Here is a 26594-nt window from a genome sequence, read left to right as displayed (position 1 = left end):
GAAGCTCTAAATGAAGTTAGCTGGCTTAGCTGTGAGCAGATGTGCATCGGCTAAGACTCCAAAGGAAGAAATAGTCTTACTAACAGGTATAATCTAGTTATGCTTGAGGGAGCAGACTTTTAGAAGACAACTGTGCCCAGCAGCTAAACTGGCATGTGTTTGAAAAGCTGGTCCCTTCATTTAGGAGCCAAAGGCCTTATCTAAACACACAAGAAGTACTGTGTTAACTGTGCCGATATAGTTAAGTAGTTAAAACACAGTACACAAATGTGCAACCATGCTAGGGATTTTACTTGTATAACTAGATCAGTTTAAAAAAAAATGCATCCCAAGCCAACCTAGTTTATAGCAGTACAAAATCTGGGGGTAGGCCAGACCTAAATGAGCATCTGGCCCCAGCAAGAATTTCAGTTCAGCTCTCTTTAGAAGAGATTAAAACCAGAGTGGTGAAGAGCAACCCAGGGAGGCTTGTGGAGGATTTAGCGGTGCAGGGAAGGAAACTAAATCTACAAAGCAAATGTCTAGGATTCCTTTCTACAGAGAGACTTTGACACTAGCTCTAACCAGAGGGCTGTGGAGTGAGGAAATGTACTGTGCATTACTTGGTGTGTGGGACAAATGCTGTATTGGGATCAAATGTGGCTGCTCAGGCAATGCAAGGCAGCTTGGAATGGGCTGCAACTGACCTGCAGAAATTTCCTCTGGTATAGGGGGCTCTCTGCTGGTTCAGATGTGCTTAATCTGAGCCCTGTCTGCACCTGGCCCACCATCAGTGTAGTGAGGAGGGAAGAAGCTTGCCAGAGCTCACTATGTTGGTTCCCTCACTGGTGCAGACTATGGGTTCCATTAAGGACCCTACATCTGTGGTGCAACTTAGAGCTGCCTATCGGCAGTTCCAGGTGGTGTTGGTGCTGGAGGGTCTGGGAGCTGTAGCTGGTTACCTAATGTTCCCTTCATTCTCTGGTGCTGACAGTGTAGGAGATAATCCGGCATAACGTTTTTCTCTGTGCTGCCTTTTCCTTTGGCAGGGCAATGTGGATTGTGTCTGACCATGTCATGAAGTCATAATGGTGAATACATAGCACTATTCACACCAACATCAGTGTGAAGTTACAAATGGGAGCAAGAGAAGAGTCAGAATGAACATCGTAACGGCTTTGGTGGAGCAGTTCCATCTCATTTGTTGAGATGAATCATAGAAACGTAGAGCCGGAAGGGACCTCAAGAAGTCACGTAGTCCATCCCCAGCACTGAGGCAGGATTAAACATATCTAGACCATTCCATCTACACCATGAATTTTGTTTAATTATGACTATCTGAAAGCTCTCCCCAAAATGATAGTCTCAAGGAGCTGGGCTATGCACGGTTCTTGTACTGATTTAACTTTTGGCTAGGGGTGTGATCTGTTTTACCAAAATAGGTAAATCATTGCAGACTTCAGAGAAGCAGGCCTGAGGCCCAATGGAGGGCCTTCTGCAGCAGATGAGTTAATGGGAAAACAAAACTCAGCAATACTAGCTTGGAAACAAACTCGCTCTCATTCATAAATGAGAGAACCCATAGGAGAATATTGGTGACAATGCCATAGGCAGGTACAGCAGAGGACACATCCAGTACATATATTTGTACTGCAAGTGCTGACCTGACTTTCTCTGGAGCACTTGGAATCCCATTAGATATAACGTTTATATGCGAGACTGAGTCAAGCCCAGCTCCAAAATCCTACATCATTGGTAGGCAGTGTGTTTTTCCTTTTTTAACTGATGACAATCTCCAGAGTCAGAAAATGGGTATGGATTGATGAGGATTTTGTTCTGATGTGACACCATAGTCAAGCTAGTTCAGATCTTTGCCGTCCTAAAAGCCATGTGTGACTGCTGAGTTCAATCTGAAACCAGTGGGTTTGGAGAGGTGCAAATTAACACACAGCCCTGGCCTATTGTATTATATTTTGAAAAGGCAAGCTAAAAAGTTCTTGTGCAGTCAGTGTTTTAAAGCTTTAAAAAAAAGAAGTGGTGACTGACAAAGATACAGCTTCGTTTACTCACTGTTCCCTAATTAGCCCCACCCATTCGGGCTGCCACTGCCTGAGCAAGTAAACAAAGTTGCTTCATAAGAAATAGGACAACCAGATGTTTTTCAGATGCCAAAGAGCACAGTCAAAAGCAATAATTTCCCCTTCTTCAGACTTCTCTGCTATAAACAGAGGAGAGGTACTGAAAACAGAATAATTCACAAAATTATTGTATTGAAAACTAAGATTCAGGTTGGATGGATGTTGGTGCATGATATAATCTAGGGACAAGTATAGCAGAGCAAGGCAACCTCTTTTCCAGGGCTTCCACAGCTGCCTAATCAAGAGCCAGGCTGGCATCTTGCCACAAGCCCCAGGAGTGTAGAGATGTAGAACTGTGGGGATTGCAAGACCCAGAGTGCATTATACCACTTTGATCAGAGCAGTCCAGTCTCATTACACAGCTGGATCTTTAACCTCTAGAATAAAATTGAGGGCAACCACAGAGCACCGTGGGCCATGTCTGGCCATGTAACCTGTCAGCTGCGTATTGGTCACCTCTGTTTTTACTGAGGTATCTCTATCTCCTCCTCCTCTCTTCCAGGAGTGAGAATCTGTGAGCCTCATTCTGATCTCACTTACAGCGGTATGAATCACTGAAGTGGGTGGGGGAGAAGAGAATAGGGGTCTGTGTGTCTCTTGGTTTAATGCCTTTCCCTATGTGTGCCTTACATGAGAAGATGATGTAGGACTGAGAAACTGAATCCTTCAGATTTAGTGTTATCATTCATCTAAATCCCAATTTCAGCACTGGTACCCCCCTGGCCTTAGGCAAAGACACCTGTGCCTCTATTTCCTCATCTAGAGGTAATACTTGCTTGTCATTCAGGACTGCTGCCACCTATATACTGTTGGTAAAGTACTTTGACTGTGGGAAAATGCTATACTAGTATCAGGAGATCATGTACTGTTACTCTTGCCACTGGGGGGGCACTTAGCAGACCTCTCTGCCAATGCTGTTCATTGGCTGGTAGCTCAGGGATCATTAGAGGGAGGAGGAACACCTAAGCCTTTTCTTACAACTTGATCTTTGCAAACTTTGAGTCACCAGCAAGACAAGTACAAATATTCTCGTCACTGGCCTAGGATCTGCAGTAGCCTGTTTATCACATATGAAGCTAATTTCTAAGCAAATCCTGCTCGGTGTTATGTTAAAATGGTTTCTTGACACTTGGGCTGCAGTTAACGAGCAGAATGGTTAATTACTCAGTGATTTTTATTTGTTCTGGTGACACAATCTGCTTTCAAAGTCCAGGCAGTGAAATACATGGAGATCAGCTTTAGTACAAGTTCTGCAGCTAATAGCTTGGGTACAAGATACTGTTGGGTGTATGCTGTAATTAAGAGGGGAGTAGCACAGAGCCAGTTTCTGAAAATGATCTCTTGCTTTTCAAATGGCTTTTATTTAGCAATTTGCTGCTATTGCTGCTCTTTTAGAAACTCCTTTTGACTTAAAAACAACATAACCCCATTTATGCCAAGAAATGTGTAAGGGTATTGAAGCCTGTGTGAGAAGAAGTTTGAGGCTGGAATCTCCAGAAAGACTTAAGCACCCAGTTTCTCTGGAATGTTAGTGTGGCGTTGGTGCTGAACTTCCTTATTTTCCTTTGAAAATTCCAGCCAAACTCCCTGCTGTCAGTAATGGATCTGATGGACAGTGATACAAAGAGAAGCATGTTAGCTATTAAAATCCAAGGTGTGCCTTGAGTCTTCGCAGCAGATTCCACCCTATGCTAGATGCCAAGGGGGGGGACGTATTGAAATCAAGGTACAGCAAGTTAGCCAGCCAGCCCATTTGTGCCCCTGGATGGGTTGTTGGGCGCATTCATCAGTGGTGATTGTGGCCCTGTTGCGCCTTCCTCTTCAAAATCCAGCTCCAAGAGGCTCAACAAGCAGGTGATTTCCCAAACCCAGACTGATCTTCTGTGTTGCTTATGTGATCGCTGGGCAGCATACAGGATTATTTGTAACCAGAGACTCCCAAACCTTCCTCCCCTTTTCAAACTGCTGTCTTCCTTCTGCTTTAACTTGAGTACTCAGACATTGAACCAGTTCTTCTCCCCACTGTAACTTCTTGATAACTTCCTGGTAGTTGTATCCAAGCCTGGCTTTACCTGCTTAATCTGGTGTAAGCATTTTATGCTGTCCTACACATCCCCCTCTGGGTTGTCAAATTGTAGAGCAGCTCCTATTCCTGGTCCAAATGCCCTTTTGGAAAAGCATGTTAAAGCAACCCTGAAAAGAGTTGCATGGAATGGACCATCCTGAGCCTGCATCTATCTGTGTTCTTGTAATCATTCAGGCTCTGACCTCTCACAAGCCAACATATGGTGCTGTTCCTTGATCTTATGTAAGTAAAAAGTAGTGGCATCCACCCTCTAGTTCTGAAATGACCAGGCGATCATATGGAGTAGTTCAGCAAGCTCACGAGTGATTAGAAGAGATGGGCTGAGGGAGGTATGGTCTCTCTGATCAGGAGTATGAATGGATGGGTAAATTTGGTGTGCCTGAACGTTTTCTCTGCCTGAAAATCTCATTCCACAAGCCAGTAAGTTTCAGTAGCACGTTGGTCAGATCCAGTCCTGCCTAGATCTCCTATATGGAAGTGCACTGCTTCCTTTCTCACCGAGACAGCTGTGAACTTAGCCTTCCCAGTTCACACTGGGGGTTTATGCTCCACATTTTCTGCCGCAGAGGTTCCCAGAGTGTGATCTGCTGAGAGCTGGCTGCTCATCTGTTGCTGGCTCGCCTCCTTTCCGGCTGCTAAAATGTCATTAAGACAGCTAAAAACTACACTGCATATGTCACTGTTCTCCATGCAAGCAATTGTCTAGGGGCATTGTGGAACAGCCAAAGGGAGGAGAGGAGTCTCGCATGTGGTCCATGCTATGAAAATGGCTGAGCCCCCAGTCTTTCTAACCCACAAATGGAGATTTGGCACTGATAACCAGCTGTAGCCCATCCTGGGCAGGAGTCCAGCGTGTTGACTGCCTGTGTCCCCAGCATGTCCGACTCCATCCAGCATGCTCACAGCCACTGTCAGAAACAACAAGGCATTTTGCATGCATGGCTCTCCATTAAGTGAGCAAGCCATTAATAACATTTATACATAGGGCAGACTCGAGTCAGTGCAAAGACTGTGATCAGAACATTATCCCCATAAGGACAGGTGTGCATCCCTGCATCTGTCAGCGTGCGGAGAACCTGTTCTCCTCTGTCTGTGCCTTGCACTGATGTTGCAGAGGCAGCTGCACTGTGGCTCTCCATCCAATTTCCTTGTAGCTGAATGCTGTCAGCAATCCATTGTTACTCTTTAGGGATGACCTTGAAAATCCTCTCTCCCACCAGCAGCAAGGATGTTTCGTTTAGGGGAACAATGAGAGGAGATCTCAAACCATGCAGCTCAATTGCTCCCCAGTGTCAGTGACACCCCTCACTTTCACCTGCACCCTCTTTGCAGCTGGCATTCTGAAGGATTTCCTCATGGATCTCTTCCCCAGTATAATGCGTAGTCATCCCCCATTCTAAGCCTTCCCTCCTAAGGTGATTTTGACCATATTTGAATACTTTTTATTTATTTATTTATTTTTTAACTTGTGCTTTCCATGACTTCTCTTCACAGTTCTGGTTTTACTAACTTTGACTGCATCTCTCTGTCTTCTCCCTTCTGCATCCCACCTTTCCCTCCCCTCCCAGATCTTGCAGTGTTCAAGGAGCGGCTGAGATTGCTAACAGTAGGAGGTATGCAAATAATGAGCTTTTAACCCTTCTGGAGTTCAGGACTCTTTGAATAGGTTATTCTGGGCATGTGCAGAGCGGGTAAAGTTACAAAATCCTTCCATGTTTCATCAACAGTGTCAAGTGTTTTATATTGTTTTTTAATGTCTCTCTGAATAACAGTGCCTGAGCTAAATGCTTGGTTAGTGATGCTGCCAACGTGCATAGACTTATTTTAATCCTGAGTTTTTTTCAGGTGCTTTCCATACTGTCCACTTGCATGTCTGGCTTGCCAGAAATCATATTTCATTGTGCTCAATCATTTTCTGGTATCCTAATATCTTCTAGAGCCTACAATCTGTTTTGAATTGGCATAATAGTTGGGTAGCTTTCAATGCACCTACCTTTCTTTGACCAGATAACATTCATATTACTAGTCCACTTTGCTTTCATCTGAGTCGTTGTTGTGCATGGAGGCCAATTTTCCCTGTTGGGCACCTAAGGTCAGGCCCTTCTCAGTTTCCGCCTCTAAACACCTCTAAGTCTGTCAGAGGTGCTGAGCGTCTGTGTTGCCATTGACTTCCATATGCTTGGCAGATTTGAAAAATCAAGCACCTAAAGAAACTGCTTAACTTCCAGGCATCCAAACTGGGGAATTTTGGGCCAGTGTTTTAAAGAGGTGATCTCTGTGGTAGAATAAAATAACCCCGTATAGTGAATAAATAGAAGGGCTAGGGAGGGCCTGACCACACTGTACTGCTATTGGACCATGTCTGTGTGCTTCTTCATAGTCCTGTTCTACAAGTTACATGCAGTGACATGGAGAAGTATGGGGGTGAGTAGCAAGGGAATTGGTCCCAGCTGTGTGGGCCGGGAACGGCCCACAATCAGATGTGCCTGCCTACAGACTGATTATATTCCTTTTTCCTGCTGTCATTAGATCCTTGAACCTTGCCCTCCTGACTTGCATCTGACCTAGATCTAAATTGCCTGTGTGCGAGCTCTGCCCCTAATCCACACCCGCTCACACCCAGTTATATGAACTGATCTCTGGTTTCTATAAATACTAACATTCATAAAAAAAAAAAAACTGGAGCATAGCAAGGGAGCAGAGAAACAAAGGTCTGAAAACAACCCTGAACGTTGATCCTAATGTTCACGTAGCCACCATAAAATTAAAGCAAAAAGTCAAGGGAAGCTCAGAAACCTGAATCTGTAACTGCAGTCCTATTGTTCCCAGGTGCAGGGGCAGCAGGTTTGTGTAATTTTTGGTGGTACCCAGATCAGGTCCAAGTCTCTCTCTCTCTCTCTCTTCTCTTTCACCCACACCTCCCCACCTGCCTAAGGCTCTGGGAGGGAGTTTGGGTGATGGAGGGGGCTTGGCATGCGGGAGAGGGTGAGGGGTGCAGCACTTACCTTGGGCAGCTCCTGAAAGGGATCTGCACACCCCTCTGCAAGCAGCTCCTAGGCAGGGGGCTGAGGGCTCTCTGCATACTGCTTCCCACAGGCATTACCCCCGCAGCTCCCATTGGCTGCAGTTCCCTGCCAACGGGAGCTGCAGAGTCGGGGCTGGTGCAGCGCGCGGAGACACACGTCCCTCCTGGGGCCATAGGGACATGCTGGCCGCTTCTGGGAGTGGCGCGGAGCAAGGGTGGGCAGATGGCAGCACAGCAGGGGTAAGGCGGCTGGTGGTGATGGCAGCAGCCGGTGCCCCCCAGGCCCTCTTAAATTGCCTAGGGGCAGCAGGCAGAGCCAGGAGACGCTCCAGGGGAGGCGAGTTGGGACGGCAGACAGGGCCAGGGGAGAGACCTGCCCCCGAACATTGGTGGAGCCATGTCCCAGGGCCCTGAATATTACTAGAGCACGGACACCAGGGGCCCAAACAATTCACCACCCCTGCCCAGGTGCCCCGAAACCCCCATCCTCTAGAGTGGAGGATGAATTAGTGGGTGAGCCACCACCTTGCAAAGAGCAAGAGGAGGCAGACAGCCTGCACACCTCTAGCAACTGTCGGGAAAGGTAAAGGAATGCTCCTCTATCTCCTGGGTCTGTGGTTCACCACCTTCTCTTGCTAGTGTCCTGTGTGGGTTCTGGGATGTGGCCGGGGGCAAGCCTGCCCACAGATAAAGGCCTCTCTCCTATGGGGAGCCTCCCTTGCTAGTGTGGCAGGCAGGCTCAGAGGGCCCCAGCCTAGTACCAAAGAGTTTCCAAATGGCCGATGGCTTTTCACAAAACTCATTGGCATTAAGCACCCACTTCCTTCTTGAGGCCACAATTCTGCCGAAAGGCAGCATGTCCATGGCTGAGTTGTCAGCTCAGGCCAGTGTAGCACTTCCCTGCTGCCTGTGCTTTTTTAGTACTGCTGCTGGAGTAGAGCTGAAATCCTATGTCCATTGCCCTGGCCTAATCCCTGCTGCCTTTTACGGCTTGATTACATGGGGAAATTGCTCCAGAATAAGGTAAGGTGTGAATTTAAAGCACTATTGGTATTTCAGAATAGGTGTCCACTATGGGAATTATTCTGATAAATTTCCTCATGTAGATTTCCCCCATTACACATCCTTACTCCTATTGGGGAATAACTTCCTTGTGACTGCAGTGGAAACTGATGTTAATCTAGTCACTAACATAATGTTCCTGAGGCTCTCAGCATTTTCTTTGGCATTAGAAAACCCCCAGCCTAGGACTGTTCAGGTGACTGCCTGCTAGTCATGGAGAAGGAGCAAGGCACTCTGTGCAGTGTAGTCCCATCTCCTACCTGGTGACCTTGCTGCATCTCTCACACAAGCTGTTTTGGCTTCACCCTGGTGTGTGTAACTTATATATAAACAGCTTCACTTACATTGTGTTTAATTGCTCAACACAGCCAAAAGCAAAGGCTGAGCTGAGCAGTTGCTGGGCAAGCAATAAGTGATAGAGGAGGTAAAGAGACCAATTCTTCTGTGTATGGAGCTAGATTCTGCCTTTTACTCCCTTTGAAGGCAGTGGGCTCCATTTTACCCCGGAGCAGGGGTGGGCAAACTCTTTGGCCCAAGGGCCACATCTAGGTGGGAACATTTTGTGCAGGGCCATGAATGTAGGGCTGGGGCAGGGGGTTGAGGTGTGGGAGAGAGCATGAGGAGGGGAGTGTGATATGCAAGAAGCGGCTCAGAGTAAGGGATTGGGGTGCACAGTGCGGCAGAGGGATCAGGTCAGGGGATTGGGGTGCAGCAGGGGGGCTCAAGATGGGATTGGGGGACTCAGGGCAGGGAGTTAAGGTGCAGGCTCCAGCCTGGCATTGCTTACCTCAAGCAGCTCCAGGGTGGCAGCGGCATGCAGCGGGGTTAAAGCAGGCTGCCTGCCTGCCCTGGCCCTGCACCGCTCCCAGAAGTGGCCGACATGTCTGGCAGTGGCTCCTGGGGGTGAGCGGGGGAGACAGGAGGCACTGCTGCACACTGTCCTCACCTGCAGGTACCACCCCCAGAGCTCCCATTGGCTGTGGTTCCCTGTTCCTGTCCAATGGGAGCTGCTGGGGGCGGTACCTTCAGGTGAGGGCAGTGCATGGAGCCCTCTGCCCTCTTTCCTCTCCCCAGTGGAGGTGTGTGTGCAGGGACGTGGTGCCGGCCGCTTCTGGGAGTGGTAATCCCGTGGGCCTGATTGGAAAGCCCTGATGGGCTGGATCTGGCCCACGGGCCGTAGTTTGCCGTCCCCTGCCCCAGAGGTGTAAAATCCTGTTGTGGAGAGGAGGCATTCAGCAGCACAAACCACCTGCCACTGCAGTTCAGCTGGAGGCCCCAGATCTAACCAGCTTGGCCTGGACAGGGCACGAGCATCTTGGAGACACGAATGTACTGCATGTGCCAGCAGCAGGACTCTGTGGAACTCCAGTGAGACCAGCTGTTCCTTCACCCCCACAGGGAGTGGCTGCCACGTTGCTTATTACTTGCCCATCCCCAGGATAACTCACCTGTAGTGCAGTAGCACAGAGAGATGCCCATTGGAGTAACTAGAAAAGCCAAGAAGATAGACCAGGAACTTGCCACGGGCGGGTCCCTGCCCTATGGAAACTCCACTCTAGCCGATTGAGGCTTTAACTGCAGGCTTGAATTTGTGCGTTATTAAAGTTGCACCCTCCCACCAAGGCAGGAAATTCTAAATAGCATCCATATTTGTAATGTCATGCATTGTGACCTCATGTAGCACAGCACGTACAGTGTGGGCAATGTAGGGACTGCGTAATGCAGATTTGAGACTTTAGAGGGCCTGATTGTAGACCTAGAGAAGGTCACATGCATTCAAAGACTGGAGTGTTGATATGAGCTGCGATGACTCTTCTGTGTCATTCAGGCTTCGGCCATTTCATGGAAAGTGTATACTGCCATGTGGTCCCTAACCCTTCCTGTGGAAGGCACTAGTCACTCTGTAAATGTGTATTTAGCCACCCAGTAACAATCTTACTCCATGATCTTACCCATCCCTTTGGTGTCATCCTGCCAACGTGTGTGTGGCAGGATTCCAGAGTTGGCACTGTTATGACACATGGCTATTCATCCCCTTACGAGTGCAGAGGAGCTGCAGTGACTGCACAGATGCAAGTGGGATGGCCTGAGCCCTGGGCCAGATTAAACCCTATATCAAAGCTAAGCAGATTTTTCAGCACCAAGAGAGAACAAATGCTGTTTGTTTGCTTTTACTAGTTCACTACACTTCTAGTTAATATGTAAGTGTGGCCTAATGGTTAGAACAGGGGACTGGTGGTCAGGATTCCAGGGTTCTTGTCCCAGCTCTGCTGCTGGCTTGCTGGATTATGAAAGGAAAGTCCTTTTCAGTGCCTCAGTTTCTCTGCCTCAAGCATTTTGACCTACCTCACAGAGGTTGTGGTTTCATGTTTGTCACTCACTTTTGAGTTCCACTGAGGTGCTATAGGGCAGGATAGTAATTATTGAACATCAACAGGAAGGTTATTTTTGTGGATTTAAAAATACCCCTTCACAACTGGAAACTTCCTGTCCAGAGTTCCAGCTTGGTTCTGTGGCCCATTTATGCCTTCTAAAAAAGGGCTTGACAGTATAAAAGCTGCTGGGAGCATGCCTGTAATTAGCTGTGCTAATTATCTGGCTATTTTACTAGTGCCTTCAAACAATGTTAAACAACCTTCAGATATATTCATGCCAACACATCGTCCATGATTAAATTACTCCATCAGTGCTCACTTTTAAATCGGAGGTCCTTCCACTTTCAAAAGTGGGCACTGAAAAGTGCTCTGATAGAGGGAGCCCTGAAGAGCAATTAACATGGGGTGACCTTGTCTACATGTGACTTGGCAGCTGAGGATGTAGACAAACCACTGCATGGACACAGGATGGCTCCTATCAGTGGACTCCAGTTACCGCAGGCAGTTCAGGAGCTCTGTCTGCCCAGAGGAGTTATTGCTAGTCCAAAAAATATGGAATGAAAATAGAATTTCTTAGCAGATCTCTATCTGCTTTGAAACAAGGTACAAGGAGCAGGGCTAAGTTACTCTAAAAAGATATATTGAATTTGGAAAAGGTTCAGAAAAGGTCAACAAAAATGATTAGAGATATGGAATGGCTGCCATATGAGGAGAGATTAATAAGACGGGGGCTTTTCAGCTTGGAAAAAAGATGACTAAGGGGGGATATGACAGAGGTCTATAAAATCATGACCTGGGGGGCACCAAATGAAATTAGTAGGTAACAGATTTAAAAAAACAAGAGTATGTAAATAAGGGTGTATGTACTAGCCAAACACTCCCGCCAAACACTCCCACCTAGCTGCCTGCTTCTAAAAGATGATCATCTGCTCAGAGACAGTTGTGATGATGTTTAAATTGTAATCGTGTGGGCCAGCGTACAGCTTTGGTAACGTCTGGGGGAGCTTGGCGGGGAAGAAACCTTTATAGCACAATTGGCCTGTTGGTAGAGGAGGAATGGCACATATAGGGCCATATCAGTAACATCTCTGGTTATCACTGGCGTACAGGTCAGTCATTAAGGGATTGCCTCTGGTAATGGGATGTTGCATAGGCCTTGCTGCCCTGTTCTGAGCGCCTCGCCTCCCCCTTGCCAGTTCTTTGCTATGAGCCTGTATTTGAGTCCCATGTAGATTTCCTTACAGACCATTAATTTATTTTAAGCTGAAACTTCCCATTTACTATGCTGAAAGCTTCAGCATCGCCACCTCAGGTACCAAGGTGTGGTGGGCTTGGTGTAAGAATCTATCAACCACAGGGGAAAACAAAGCTCCAAGGGTGGCCAAGTTTAAACTCATAGGCCTGAGCAGGCTAATGGGGCCATCTCTTGGGCAGAGTAGCAATGCCCGCCTGCCTGCCTGCCTACAAAGAGGGCTTTGCTCAAAGCACATGGGTCCCATTTATTGTAAAATACTTTTCTCCTCCGCATGAGCTATTCAGAAGAGTCCACTGCAGAATCCTGAAACTGACACAGCTTTCTTTATCTTGCTTTCCTTCCTTATTTTTTATTGTTTTGGGTCGGTCCGTTTAACCTTTTTGTTTTCTGCTTCAACTTTGTTTTGTTAATTCCAAACGTGGTGAAATCTGTTTGCTCAATGACTCTGGCCAATCTTTGTTTTTCCTTCTCTCCCCTATATTATATTCTTAATGTATTTTGTGTATTTGGGATTCAATCCATCTCAATTCAACACTCAATTTAATTACCAATTTATATGCATATATTGCTTTGTTGTGTTTGTATCCTGGTGTTGCCTGCGTGCCTTTTGTAATAACCTTTTTGTTCCGTGCTTGTGTGTTTTGTTTAATTACTGCTTGGTTATTTATCCACACAAACCTCCTTCATGCTTATTTTTGGTTTTTGTGCTGCTTTTTTGTCATCCTCTCCACAACCCTGGTTCCTGTGTGACTGTCCATGTCCGAAACGCACCCCTCTCTCTCTCTCTCCTGCTTTGGCTTGTCCTACCCATGAAATCCTGCAGGGTTTTATGGACTTGATGAATCGGATCTCGACAAGATCTTCCACTTGCCCACGACCACTTTCATTGGAGGCAATGAGTCAGCTCTTCCGCTCCGCGAGATCATCCGCCGCCTGGAGGTAAGACAAGTGCAGGGGAATTGCACAGCCTTCAGAAAACTAGGCTATTCCATTTGGTTCCCAATTTGGGATCTGTATCGGGAGATTTAATAATAAAACTCTGAATGCTACTTCCCCTTTCCTGACCAGAGATCAGAATTCTCTGTTCCCCTTTCCTTTATTACTCATATTCAGCCCTTAACGTGGCACTCTTCATCCATGGATCTCCCCAAGCTCTTCTAAGCAATAGGAGGCGTTGTTATCCCTATTTGACAACTGGAGAAAGAGAGGCTATGAGAGATTGTGATATGCCCAAGATCACACAGTGAGTTAGGTCACTGTGACCTAACCAAGTTCTGCTTACTACCAATCCAGGGACTGATAGTGCCAGCCCCAAATGTATAGATTTCATAAGTGCGGTCCCTCCCCAAGAATCATGAGATCTTAATAAAAGTACTCCCAAATTTATTATTTGCCTTCTGGATTTTGAGCCTTTAGGATCACATTTTCCAGCCACACTCTGCGATCATGAGGGAATAGAAACTTTTCACTTATGAAAGGTGAGATTCTCCCATCATCACAAGACTCCAGGAGCTGGAAATTCAAGAAAAAAAAAATAGATATCATACGACTCAAAAATATTATGAGAATTAGTAACACTGAGGGCCTGACCCATTGCAGACATCCCCAAAACAGTATTGAAAGCAGGAGAATGTCACTCCCAGCTCTGCACTCAAGATAACCGTGGATGGAGGAAGCAGCTGGGACCTGTAACTCAAGGCTTGGCAGGGAGAAAGCTTTCTGGCCCATGATGGACATTTGTAGTACTCCTCTCTTCCAGCAGCCATGTTATGTATCTGGAAGGTTCAGAGCCTCAGTCTGGGATTGAAGCAAATCTTTCCAACTCATAGTTGTGCTCTCATTCCAGGAGTTGGATCTCGGGGACTGGTGCTACAGGGCAGTGGGGTGCTGTCATAAGTAACTTGTGCCCCCTTCTGCCTCATCCAAGGAGCCACTGTAGGGAGAAGGAGAGCCAGATGCTTGATAGGATGGTGGGTGCTAAACCCACTGGTTGTCTGCGGATGGAGGAGTGAGGTGATGGCCAAAGGCAGCCTGCTGTTATGGGGTGGGCAGGCACAAGGAGGGAGAGCTGGGCACCATCCCTCGGACAGATTCACTAAGGAGTTGAGATGGGGGAAGAGCAGCCCTGGCGCAAGCAGACGCCTTGCTCTGTCAGTGGTTGGAGCATGTACCCTTGGCCTGCCGCTCTTGCAGGAGCAGGGACGGAGCAGGTGCTGCTGATCATGCTTCCAATGAAGGAAGTAGGGCAAGGAGCCAGTTACTTGGGCACTGTCACTACTTTGTGCACCTAGTCACACCAGGTGCAACCATCCAACTGCCCAGCTCAGCTTTGTTCATTCACACTATGAAGCTCCCTTCTCCCTAGGAGCCACTGAGTTTCATGCTTCACCCCAGTCTCTGTAGAAGGACTGTGATCACCTCCTTTTATGCATCGATGGTGGCAGCTGTGCTGTAACACATCATATATTTCCAGGGGTTGTGCAAATCCCAGATGATAGAATATTGCACATATTACCTTGATTATGAAAGGAGGAGCTGTGCATGGTAACTGTTCTGTCCTGAGGGCCGTGTCCTGGAGCTGTTGCTCTCTGAACAGTCAGTGTTCAGAAAACGGTGTGTAATCTGTGGTTCACAATCTCAAATACAGCACATTTACTCAGTAAGATGCATCTAGTCTGAAACAATCAGCACAGCTTAAACAGGACAGCACCTGCCAAGCCATAGTCTCTTCATACCTTCAACATCAAGTCCTGACTGCTAGTCCTATGTGCTAACATTAAGGACCAGATTTCTAAGAAAGCTGAATGCGTTGGGTCCTGAGCTGTTGCAACAATCTGGCTCCATTTATCTTTTGCCTCAGCAGGCCCTTCTCTGGTTATCAGGCAGGTTCTTGTTCCAGGTAACTCCCTAGCATGCACTGTGCTGTTGACAGTGCATCTCCCACACAACTTCATTGGGGCTATGCCTGTGCCTTCTGCAGAATACCTCTATTCTGTAAGTATGGACTAACCAGCTCTCTGGAGCGACCCTATGGCTGATACAACCTCAGCAGCTTAGTGCAGTGCTGGGGAATAGCTCAGGAGAGGAGTGAGCAGTCTGTAGCAGGGCTGGATTTCACAAAACACTGGCAGGTCTCTTCGCTTTCTGATATGCCAAAGGCCCAGCATGCCCTGGTGTTAGGGGGATGCAGGAGGCTGTTCTAGTACTGCTTGGGCCTTCTATGCCATTTGCAGGGCTCCTTGAATTCTGAACGAGGAGCCCATGCCACATGCGGTGACAGGCATTTATTACATTTTATACTTTGCAGGGCAAAAGTGACTTAAATCTCCTGCTTTACCTTGTGTTCCTCTTTGCTGTGTTAAATAGATGGCTTACTGCCAGCACATTGGCGTGGAGTTCATGTTTATTAATGACCTGGAGCAATGTCAGTGGATACGGCGGAAATTTGAGACTCCAGGAATCATGCAGTTTACCACTGACGAGAAACGCACCCTACTGGCAAGGCTGGTGCGCTCAACCAGGTATTCTGTCTACCTTTGGTGTCCCTCTGGTGCCGTATGGATGGGGTGGGTCGGTGATGTCCCACGGAGCTCTTAGTGACACTGATTTGCCTATGGTACTTGTCCAGCCCCATCACCTATGTATCTGAAACTCACTCACTCTTTAATGTATTTATCCCACAATACCCTGTTATACAAATGGGGCAGTTGAGGCACAGAAAGGCTACAGGACTTGCCCAAGTCTGTAGCAGATCAGGGACTTGAATTCAGGGTGGTTCTTCGAGTGCTTGCTCATATCAATTCCAATTAGGTGTGCGTGCGCTGCGTGCACGATCATCGGAAGATTTTTACCCTAGCAACATTTGGTTGGTCAGCTGAGGCGCCTCCTGAAGCGGTGCCTTTATGGCACTGTATATATGCCCCGACCAACCCAATGCCTCCTCAGTTCCTTCTTACTACCCATGACGGTTTTTGGAACTGTGGAGCGTGGCTTAGCTGATCTCCACTATCCCTAGCATTCTCTTTAGTACCTGTTAATAGTTTCTGATTGTTGCTAATAGTTATAGTTGTGAATTACTTAGTATAGTTAGTTAGTTTAATTAGTGGGGGGGAGACGGGGTCTTCTCCCTTCTCCCCTATCCTGGTACCCAGGCCCATGCCTGGGTCTCCAGGCTTCAAACCTGCTTGGCTTGCCAGAGGTCGATGCCAATGGGAGACCCCCACGACTCTTGCCTAAGGCTCCTGCACCATCGACTCTAGCGCCGCGAGGGCTGTCGAGCCCGGTGCACATAAGCTCCCCAGTGCACACCGCAGTCAAGCTGAGACTGCCCTCCACACCAGAGACCTTTTCAATGGCGTGGGACTTGATCGCGCTCACAGAGCTGACTCTTCTGCAGATGGCAGCACAGACGGTGCTGTCCAAGGGAAAGCCGTCCCTCGTGCGACCACTGTTGCTGAGTGAAGGACGACGACACTGGTCCCGGTCCCGATCTTCTTCCTGGCACCCATCACGACGTCGCTTGCAGTCCCGGCACCGTTCTCATTCTCAGTGCCGGTTGTACTTGCAACGCCACTACGGCTCGTGGAGATCCGGATCGTGTTACCACCGGTACCGAGCGGCACTCGACCTGGAGCCAATTCCGATGCCGATCTCACCAGAGGTCGCCATCAAGATCCAGATCAGGCTCCTGGTACCGATACAACCGCAGGCACCGATCAATATCTCAGTACAGTTCTGTCTCACGGCACCAGTCCCCGGCACCGTACAGCACTGGGGTACTCGGCACCGGCACGTACAGCACCATCTTGGCCATCTCGCTCCACCTCTGTCGTCTTGCTCACAAGGTGGCTATCACGCCCAGGACCAGGGAGGTACAGGCCAGTGGCTAGAAGGCCAGGACAAATATCAGCTTGTATTTTAAAGAATCCTTATTGAGGTTGCAGGAAGAAACATCCCGATGTGTAGAAAGAATAGTAAATATGGCAAGTGACCAGCTTGGCTTAACAGAGAAATCCTTGCTGATTTTAAAATGCAAAAAAGAAGTCTACAAGAAGTGGAAGGGTGGACAAATGACCAGGGAGGAGTTTAAAAATATTGCTCAGGCATGCAGGAGTGAAATCAGGAAGGCCAAATAACACTTGGAGTTGCAGCTAGCAAGAGATGTTAAGAGTAACAAGAAGGGTTTCTACAGGTATGTTAGCAACAAGAAGAAAGTCAAGGAAAGTTGGACCCCTTACTGAATGAGGGAGGCAACCTAGTCACAGAGGATGTGGAAAAAGCTAATGTACTCAATGCTTTTTTTGCCTCTGTCTTCACGAACAAGGTCAGTTCCCAGACTGCTGCACTGGGCAACACAGTATGGGGAGAAGTGACCAGCCCTCTGTGGAGAAAGAAGTGGTTCGGGACTATTTAGAAAAACTTAATGAGCACAAGTCCATGGGGCTGGATGCGCTGCATCCAAGGGTGCTAAAGGAGTTGGCGGATGTGATTGCAGGTGAGGCTTGGAAGTCACCTAACTGGAATTGATATAAGCAAGCACTCGAAGAAGAAACGGTTACTCACCTTTTGTAACTGTTCGAGATGTGTTGCTCGTATCTATTCCATTCCCCCCAACCTTCCCCTCTGTTGGAGTAGCTAGCAAGAAGGAACTGAAGAAGGGTCGGTCCGGCAGGGTCGTATATAGAGCGCCACTCCAGGGGTCTCCACAGCCAGCCCAACGAGTAGCTGCTAGGGGAAAGTTTCCGACAGCCGAGCATGCGGCACACGCACACCTAACTGGAATAGCTATGAGCAACACATCTCGAAGAACAACAGTTACAAAAGGTGAGTAATGGGTTTTGTTTTTTTTTTCTATATTGAGTCTCATCTCTAGCAACCTCAGCTGAAGTCTCAGAGAATATCTCACTGACGTCCTGACCCCTCGGCCTCCCATTTCTTTTCCACTGCCTCCTTGTTGACCTTAACCCTATATTAATTCCCGCACTCCTTGCAATGGCTCCTCTCTCAACTTTGTCTGAGCACTGCTCTCACCAATCTCCCATCACCAAGTTCCTTCTCTCAGGCAACCATCTCATCTCTTTCAACATCACCTCTTGTCCCCTACCCCGAAGCTTTCTGTGGTCTCCAGACTGTCAACGCCTTTGACGGCCTTGCTGTTCTCAGATGTTTCCTCTGTCAATTTTTTTATTGTGGAACCTCACTCAGCTATCCCCCATCTCCCCTAGTGCCTGAATCCTCTGCTCCTGAATGTTTCCAGGGAGAGTTTCACTTTCTCCATTATGAGTGTGTTTCTCTTCCTTCAGTCCTTCCCTCCTCTTTTCCATACAGTGCTATTCATCACTGCCCACTGGTTCCAGCTCACAGACACTCATCCTTTGCCTTCCTTCTGAAATGCCCCCCATCTTGCATCTTTTCCCCTCCCTGCTCAAGGTCTTCTCAGCTCCTTCAAGGAGATGAACAAGATTGAGTCTTCCACCAGCCCCCACTTCCCTTCTTCTCTTCTGTCACAGGCAGAGGTTTTTGATTGCTCCCTACCTTTGCCTTCTCCCCCTTTCCACCCCATCTCCATTCACTACCACTGCCCCCTGCGCCTCTCCTCTAACTCCTGGAACCTCCCCACTTGGACTTTCCATTCTATTCACTGCATCTGCTCTTCCCAAGTTCCCGCTTTGCAGCTGCTTCTTGGGGCCCTCTTTTTCCACCTCTCTGCAGCTTTTGGTGCTCTTGATTATAACGTTCCATTTTGAAATCTTGACACCCCCCCCCCACCCTTTTGGTTTCCACCACTTCAGACTACCACTGCCTGTTAGCCAGCTGGCTGTTGGCTGCTCATGGGAATTCTTGGCATTTACTTAAAGCTATATTTAGATTGTATATTTTATCCTTCTCTCTTGCCCTTCATGTGTTCCTTTCATTCTTAGATTAGGACCAGTGTTGGGCAGGGACTGTGCTGGACGTGGCTAGCACTTTGTACATAGTGCGTGCTGTGCTGGTAGTAATAATTATAAGGGCATGACACAGCCAATGGTGCATAGAAGAATCACTTGCACAAGTGACCTGTCGGTCTATATCATCCATCTGTGACTCTCCCGCTAACATCCCTGTGGGTTCTCTGGCCCATGCAATAGGCTGGAGCCTGACCATTGACTTCTGTCTGACTCTGCCTTTCAGGTTTGAGGAGTTCCTCCATCGGAAATGGTCTTCGGAGAAGCGATTTGGCTTGGAAGGCTGTGAAGTGCTTATCCCAGCCCTAAAGACCATCATTGACAAGTCAAGTGAGAATGGAGTGGATTATGTTATCATGGGAATGCCACACAGGTAACAGGATCCTTCTCTCCACCCCATATTTTGGTGTCAGGGGCAGCTGCCACGTCAGAAAGATGTAGGCAAGTGGCAGTTGGTGGGGCTGAGGTGTAAAGGGAAGCTGGCTTCCCCTAGAACTCTTGCTCTTACCATGAGATGACTGTTTGTTTGTTTTTCCAAAGATTATTAAGTTTAATTTGATTGAAAATGGTATCAACAAACTGAGATTCAAATGTATCTTGGGCATTAGCATCACTCGTTCATAGCTAACATCACCCATTCTACAAGGCTGCAGGAAATGTATCTTAACATACAGGGAACACCCTGTGCCTTTCTAAACAAAATGCCCAGTAAGCCTTTAATCTAGGGTATGTGTTGTACCTCCTGCAGAGGAGCCAGGGGTTCCCTGTGGATATTGAGGCCCTGTTGCTCAGGTGCACAATACTAGGCAATTTGGACCTGTGTTTTAAGAGGTCTGGCCTTGCAACACAGATTTAACTAGCATCTGGGTCCAAATTAATTGGGAAGTGTAAAGAATGGTCTTCCTGAGGTGGCTGGCAGCATAGGGGAATCTCCTGTGGCTGTTTCTGCCAGAGTCCGGCATGAGTAAATCATAGCATTGCAAAAAGAACTCCTCATGGGACAGGGTGCTGCCAGGTGACCCACCTTGCTTTCCTCTTCAGAAGGAGCGCAGGGTACTGGAGTCTCTTGCCACAGACTGTACCACCAGTTTGGGGGGCATGGGAGAAAGTAAAACTGCTTGTTCTTGGTGTAAAATAGAAAGAGGAGTAGGTCCTTTGCCTTGGTTTGAAGCATAGATGGTGGGGTGAGAAGCACTTTTTCCAGACAGGCAGCATAGAGTGCAAGGCGAGCTGTCCACCTGTAGCTGACTGACTGTGGCATTGATTTCACAGAGGGCGTCTGAATGTTCTCGCCAACGTGATCAGGAAGGAGCTGGAGCAGATCTTCTGTCAGTTTGATTCGAAGCTGGAGGCTGCTGATGAGGTGAGTGAGGTTTGAGTAGAGTCTAAGCAAGCAGCTGCATGAGAGTATAGGTACAGTATGCAGTGGGGCTCTTTCTCCAGGCAGCAGACGACACTTGGCAGTCCCTGTTCCTAGAGGCCCCAGCAGAATTCAGGAGAAGACCACATGAGTTGTCAGGCCTAGGGTCCCATCTAGCCTGGTATCCCATCTTTGACAGTGGCCAGCGCCAGCTGTATCGGAGGGAGGTGCAAGACAAGTGCCCTTAGTGGGCAATTCTGGAATAACCTGTCCATACGGGAAACCTCTGCCTGTTCCTGACCCTCGTCAGTTAGTGGTTGGCTTGCCCTGAACCAGGAAGGTTCATAACCCTTCTGTTTTTCTTATCCTGTGACTTACAGTTGGGTGTTCTCCTTATCCAGGTGGATAACTAGTTATTTATTGATCCTGCTTAGTTCATGGCCTTGATTACCCTGTGGAAGTGAATTCTGCGGGGTAAATGTTGTTTTAAATGTCTTGTCAGTTGATCCAGTTTCCAAGCCAAGACAATACTTTATCCCATGACTGTTTTGTTTACCTTAATAGCTTCTTGTGAGACTTAGTAGCCTCTTCAAAATAGTCTTGAGAGTCCAGAAATTATGAATCTTGGTTCTCCTGTAGCCTCTACCTTGCTGTCAGAGATGCTAGCGGATTAGAGAGACGTGGTTGTTGGTTCACACAAGCTGGGCTGATCTGTCCCTATCCTGTGATGAGCTTCTAGGTCAGGCTTCCCCCTTTCTTCCATAGTGTGGCCCATGTGTTGGTAGAGAGATCATCTTATGGAGCACCTCCCCTCTATAGCATGTTCTGATTTTTGGCCACATGCCATGCCACTAGCAGCTATAGTAATTCCTTGTTCCTCTTCGAGTGATTGTTCATGTGCATTCCACAATACGTGTGCGTGCTTGCCATGTGCACCGGTGCCAGAGGTTTTTCCCTTAGCAGTACCCGTAGGGAGGAGCGCCCCTAGTGACCCATGGTGTGGCGCTGCCCTGATGCAGTATAAGGGGTGCTGCGTGCTCCCCCCACCCTCAGTTTCTTCTTGCTGCCAGTGAACGTGCCTCAGAACTGCTCAGCTCCAGCTCTGCTGTAACTTTCCCTCTTGGACTCTGTTAGTTCGTAGTTAGTTGTGCCTGTAGTTTAAACAAAAAGTAGCTTTAGTTAGAATTAGTTAAGTGCACCTGGGTCAGGGCATGCCCTGTGCTCCAGGCTTTAAGTCGTGCGACACTTGCAAATAGCCTGTGCCCATGAGTGAGCTGCACGCAGACTGTTTACACTGTCTGGGGGACCCCATCTCAGTGACCGCAGCAAGATTTGCAGATTTTTCAAACCTCAGACCAAGAAGGAGCAGGACGTTTGGCTCCAAGCCATCTTGACACCACTGCATCACTCCTAGTCAGCACCGAACACCGTGGCATCGGTGCGCGGTGACCCAACAGTGCCCTCCACCAGTTGGCACCACTCCCCGTCCATGGGACACACTGAAAAGGCGAAGAAGAGGTCTTGTCTTGTCCGCCAAGGCACCGGAGCAAGACTGGAGGATGGACTAGCCCCACATTGGGCAGCTCTCGGTCCCTGTCGGCCTCGTGGCCTCCGACTCAAGGTGAGCGGAGTAGCCCAGCCCACTCCAAGCCGACCTCCCTGGATGCCAGTGGCCACATTTGGGTGCCCTCCATGCTGGATGCCCTGCAGGCGGCTTGAGACGTTATGTCTCTGCACCTACCATATGGACCAAGACATTTTCCTGATGATGCTCTGTCCCAAACCGCATGTGTCCAGTGAAGAGCGCTGCCTCCACATGCTGGATGTGAGATAGGCCCTGGCCTTTTACCTGCAATGTACAAAACCATTCAGAAAGTGCTCTCAATAGTTCATCGCCTCTGTCAGAGTTGTCTGGCAAGAAGGAACTGAGGGTGGGGGGAGTGCGCAGCACCCCTTATACTGCGCTAGGGCGGCGCCGCGCTCACTAGGGTCGCTCCCCTATGGGTAATGCTAAGGGAATACTTCCGGCACCGCTGCACACACACCTATTGTGGAATGGACATGAGCAACACATCTCAAGGAACACCAGTTACGGAAATGTAACTGTTTTTTTGGGGGGGAAGGGGAAGCTTGTGTATATTTGTGCCCCTTCTTACACGTACACGATTTTACTTCACCTGTCCCAATCTTTCTCCCACCCTAGTGAGTTTATTCCCACTTCTTCCTGATCATCCATTTCCAGACCCCATTTCCTTCTCTTCTCTCCTCTCCCCCCTGCCCCATCCACCTCCCTTGCTCTCTCCAGACCCCATGCACTTTCCTCCTTTCCTCAGTGCTTCTACCTCCTGGCTGCTGTCCCACCCTCAATACCCTTTTGGTTCTTCCATCTCTAGGGTATAAATGGGGTCAGATGCTTATTGGAGGTGCGCAGAATACAGCTGGTGACCAGGACCTATGTTGTTGAACTTAGGTACCCAAACAAGAGCCCTGCCTTGTCTTCAGTGGGAGCAGGACTCAGTTCTTAAACAATATAAATGATTTTCACCTTTGTGGCCAATATTTGGGGCACCTCTATGCTGCTGCTACTCTGTGATATCAGCAAATGCACGTGCTCTGTGGGTTCAGTGTTTCTGGTAATTGCAGCTCTAGCTGAAGAACTCCCAATTCATGACACTTGTGTACTCCAGCCGGCACTAGCAGATGCTGTGTACCCGTGCTGTGAGCCTATGGACCGCAGGAGGCATCGGGGCCTCCTGCTCTCATCCGAAATCTCCCCGAGCTCTGCCGCCCACGCTCCTCTCTTGACTCTGCTCTTTCTCTCCAGGGCTCGGGAGACGTGAAGTACCACTTGGGAATGTACCACCGGAGGATTAACCGTGTCACTGAGAGGAACATCACCCTCTCCTTGGTGGCAAACCCCTCTCACTTGGAGGCTGCAGATCCAGTGGTTATGGGCAAAACGAAGGCAGAGCAGTTTTATTGTGGGGACACTAAAGGAAAGAAGGTAAAGGGCACTGAATATCTCTGATCCAGAGTCTGTTACAAGTTTATTCAAACTCAGCTTGTAGCTGACTGAAGGGAGGCAAACTGCTGCTCCATCAGGGAGCCAGATTAGCCGAAGAAATCCATGTGGTTTGTTTTCCATTCTAAATTTCCCCAGAGGTCTGGAATGCTGTCTGTCACAGGAAGAGTTCTGGTCCTACATAAAGCACCCTCTCCTTTTTTATTTCTCCATCAATAGTCAGAGCAGTGCCGCTTCTGGCCTGCTCCAACTTAACTGAGCCATGGCGAGCGGCAGAAGTAGCGGCTCAGCCAAAACATCCTCTCTGATTTTGGGTGTCTTGGAGTGGGAGGCCAGATTTGCTAGGAACAGTGAATGCACGAATCTCCAGTTCAAGTCAGGGGAAGGGGTGGGTGTTGCAACTGAGGTGTCTGAGAACCGAGGCATCCCAAATTGGTGGCCATTTTAAAAACAAAAAAAATCAGCTTGGTGCTCGTGCTGTGCTGCTACTCAGCAGCAGCTAGAGGCCTTGGTAGTGTTCTCAGAGGGACTGGGGATGGAAATGGGAGGAGATATTGAAGTCGATGAGATGGCAGAAGGCTGAAAGATGCCACAATTAAGCTTTGTATAACTTGCTGGAAAGGGATAAGCCAATATTTGGTGGCTATAGTGGTGGATTGCAGATCTAGACGTCACCATGACTAGATGATGCAAAGGGGATTCACTCAGACTGAGAACCACTGGCAGTTACTCTGGAAGTCTCTGAGAAACAGTAGGGACTGGAGAGAAACAGAGAACAGCAGAAAGAGTTGGAGAAAAATATCTGTGATGCAGATCCTCAAAGAAAAATAGAATGATGCTGGCAATTTACCAGCCATTAATCCGTTCCCTTGTAAAAAGACACCATGTGAGTGACTGGCCCATGTTCAGTAAGAGAAATAGGCTTATGTGGAATCATCGCAGACTCTTCTTCCCTTTGGTCTACTCACAAAATGTAGTGGAGGAAGAGGACACAGAGGATAGAGGATCTGTTTGTTTCAGTGAGTTTGATCAAGTACCTCATTTAGTTCAGGTGCCCTTGTATAGGGACACTCTCTTTTAGGGTCTGGACAAAGTCTTAAGGCATATTGTAAAGTGCGGTAATGGAAAGCCTCAGCAAATGACGCATGAGAGTCGTCCGTGGGATTGGGGTTAGATCTATTCTGAAAGAGTGGTTAACAAGCAGACCCACCCTAGAATTGCAAACCCCACCGACAGAGAAATAACACTAAGGAACCTCAAGAGGGAGTAGTGTGAGAGTCAGGCTGCAGTGATGCAGCCTAAGGCATGGGGATGGGGAGGGAGGTCCCTTTTGCAGCAGGAGATCTCTGCGACAAGTATCCAGGTGTGAGAGTGTCTGGGTGAAGTCCTGGTTCCATTGCAGTTGGTGGGAGCTTTGCCACTGACTTCAGTGTAGCCAGGAGTTGCATGTCTAGAGGCATGTTGTGCAGCAGGGAGTCACTTTCTCATATAGAAAATGACTATAAACAAACTCTTCCTTCCCAGATAAACCTGACCATACTGAAAGAACTGAATGTAAATTGAGGATCACTGTGATCCTGAGATGTGTCCTTGGCTTGAAATAGGTAGTGGGGAACAGAAGATCCATTCCTTGAAAGATAACAGCTGTGTCTTTCAACGTGTATCCTGATGTGAAAGAACAAACATAAAAAATGGGCTGTTATAAGCCAGACACTGAAGTTGCTTACAACAAACATGTATCCAATACCCTGGGCGAGGTATAAGGGTGAGATTCAATGAGATCAAAAATAGCCCTGGCCCTTTGTTGGAGGATGGAGAATATACCAAGACTTACACTGTCCTCTGGTATGGCAGCATCTGTAGACAGCACTCCACGTCTAGCGTGATTAGGCAGCAGCCTCACACAGATATTAGTGGAATTCCCATTTTAATTGCTGCACCTGAAGTGTCCTTACTAATGTTTGAGGTGGCTTGTGAAATGCACATCTTTTCTCTATGCGCATGAATTTTTTCAACCCACACTTGAGAGGGAAGTTGGTCATCAGTAAAATCAAAAGCAACCACTAATTTTCATTTAGGATTTTTCCCTTTTTCCAAAAACTGGGGAAGTGAGATGAGCATTGGCTGGTGCTCAGTAAATTTTATCCGCCACTGGGACTGGTTCCAATATAACACCCAGCAGTAGATGAGTTAATTGGCATAATCCACTGATTGCCTTTAATTCCAAGAATCATATTTTAACTAGGGCTGTAAATTAATCACCATTAACTCATGCGATTAACTCAAAAAAAAAATAAAAAGATTAAAAAAAAATCACGATTAATCGCACTGTTAAACAGAATGCCAATTGAAATATTTGTGGACGTTTTCTACATTTTCAAATATATTGATTTCAATTACAACACAATACAAAGTGTATAGTGTTCATTTTATATTTTTTATTACAAATATTTGTACTGTAAGAAACCAAAGAAATAGTATTTTTCAATTCACCTAATACAAGTACTGTAGTGCAATCTCTTCATGGAAGTTGAGCTTACAAATTGTAGAATTATGTACAAAAAAAAACTGAATTCAAAAATAAAACAATGTAAAACGTTAGAGCCGACAAGTCCACTCAGTCCTACTTCAGCCAATCGCTCAGACAAACAAGTTTGGTTACAATTTGCAGGAGATAATGCTGCCAGCTTCTTATTTACAATGTCACCTGACGGTGAGACCAGGCATTCTCATGGCACTCTTGTAGCCCGCGCCGCAAGGTATTTACATGTCAGATATGCTAAACATTCGTATGCCTCTTCATTCTTCAGCTACCATTCCAGAGGACATACTTCCATGCTGATGATGCTCGTTAAAAAAATAATGCATTAGTTACATTTGTGACTGAACTCCGTTGTGGAGAATTGTATGTCTCTTGTTCTATTTTACCGGCATTCTGCCATACGCTTCATGTCATAGCGGTCTGGGATGATGACCCAGCACATGTTCGTTTTAAGAACACTTTCACAGCAGATTTGACAAAATGCAAAGAAGGTACCAATGTGAGATTTCTAAAAATAGCTACAGCTCTCTGCCCAAGGTTTAAGAATCTGAAGTGCCTTCCAAAATCTGAGAGGGACGAGTGTGGAGCATGCTTTCAGAAGACTTAAAAGAGCAACACTCAGATGCAAAAACTACAGAACCCGAACAACCACAAAAGAAAATCAACCTTCTGCTGGTGGCATCTGTGTCAGATGATGAAAATGAACATGCATCAGTCCGCACTGCTTTGAATCGTTATCAAGCAGAACCCATCATCAGCATGGACACGTCCTCTGGAGTGGTGGTTGAAACATGAAGGGATATATG

General features: G+C 47.6%; 1 protein-coding gene across 4 annotated transcripts in view; it reads left to right on the top strand.

Moving 5' to 3' along the window:
- Window positions 1-26594, top strand: part of OGDH (oxoglutarate dehydrogenase) — a 92514-nt gene that overhangs the window by 49903 nt on the left and 16017 nt on the right. For 2 of the 4 annotated variants that reach the window (XM_050937405.1, XM_050937406.1), the window contains exons 5-10: window positions 5772-5816; window positions 12744-12859; window positions 15287-15441; window positions 19091-19237; window positions 20137-20227; window positions 23049-23228. In XM_050937405.1, the coding sequence (XP_050793362.1) occupies window positions 5772-5816; window positions 12744-12859; window positions 15287-15441; window positions 19091-19237; window positions 20137-20227; window positions 23049-23228 (734 nt within the window). The remainder of the gene's footprint in view (window positions 1-5771; window positions 5817-12743; window positions 12860-15286; window positions 15442-19090; window positions 19238-20136; window positions 20228-23048; window positions 23229-26594) is intronic. The other 2 variants (XM_050937407.1, XM_050937408.1) reach the window with 1 other exon arrangement.

This window comes from Gopherus flavomarginatus, chromosome 2, assembly GCF_025201925.1.
Source record: "Gopherus flavomarginatus isolate rGopFla2 chromosome 2, rGopFla2.mat.asm, whole genome shotgun sequence".
In the NCBI taxonomy this organism is placed as follows: Eukaryota; Metazoa; Chordata; order Testudines; family Testudinidae; genus Gopherus; species Gopherus flavomarginatus.
This window is presented reverse-complemented; position numbering and strand designations above follow the sequence as displayed.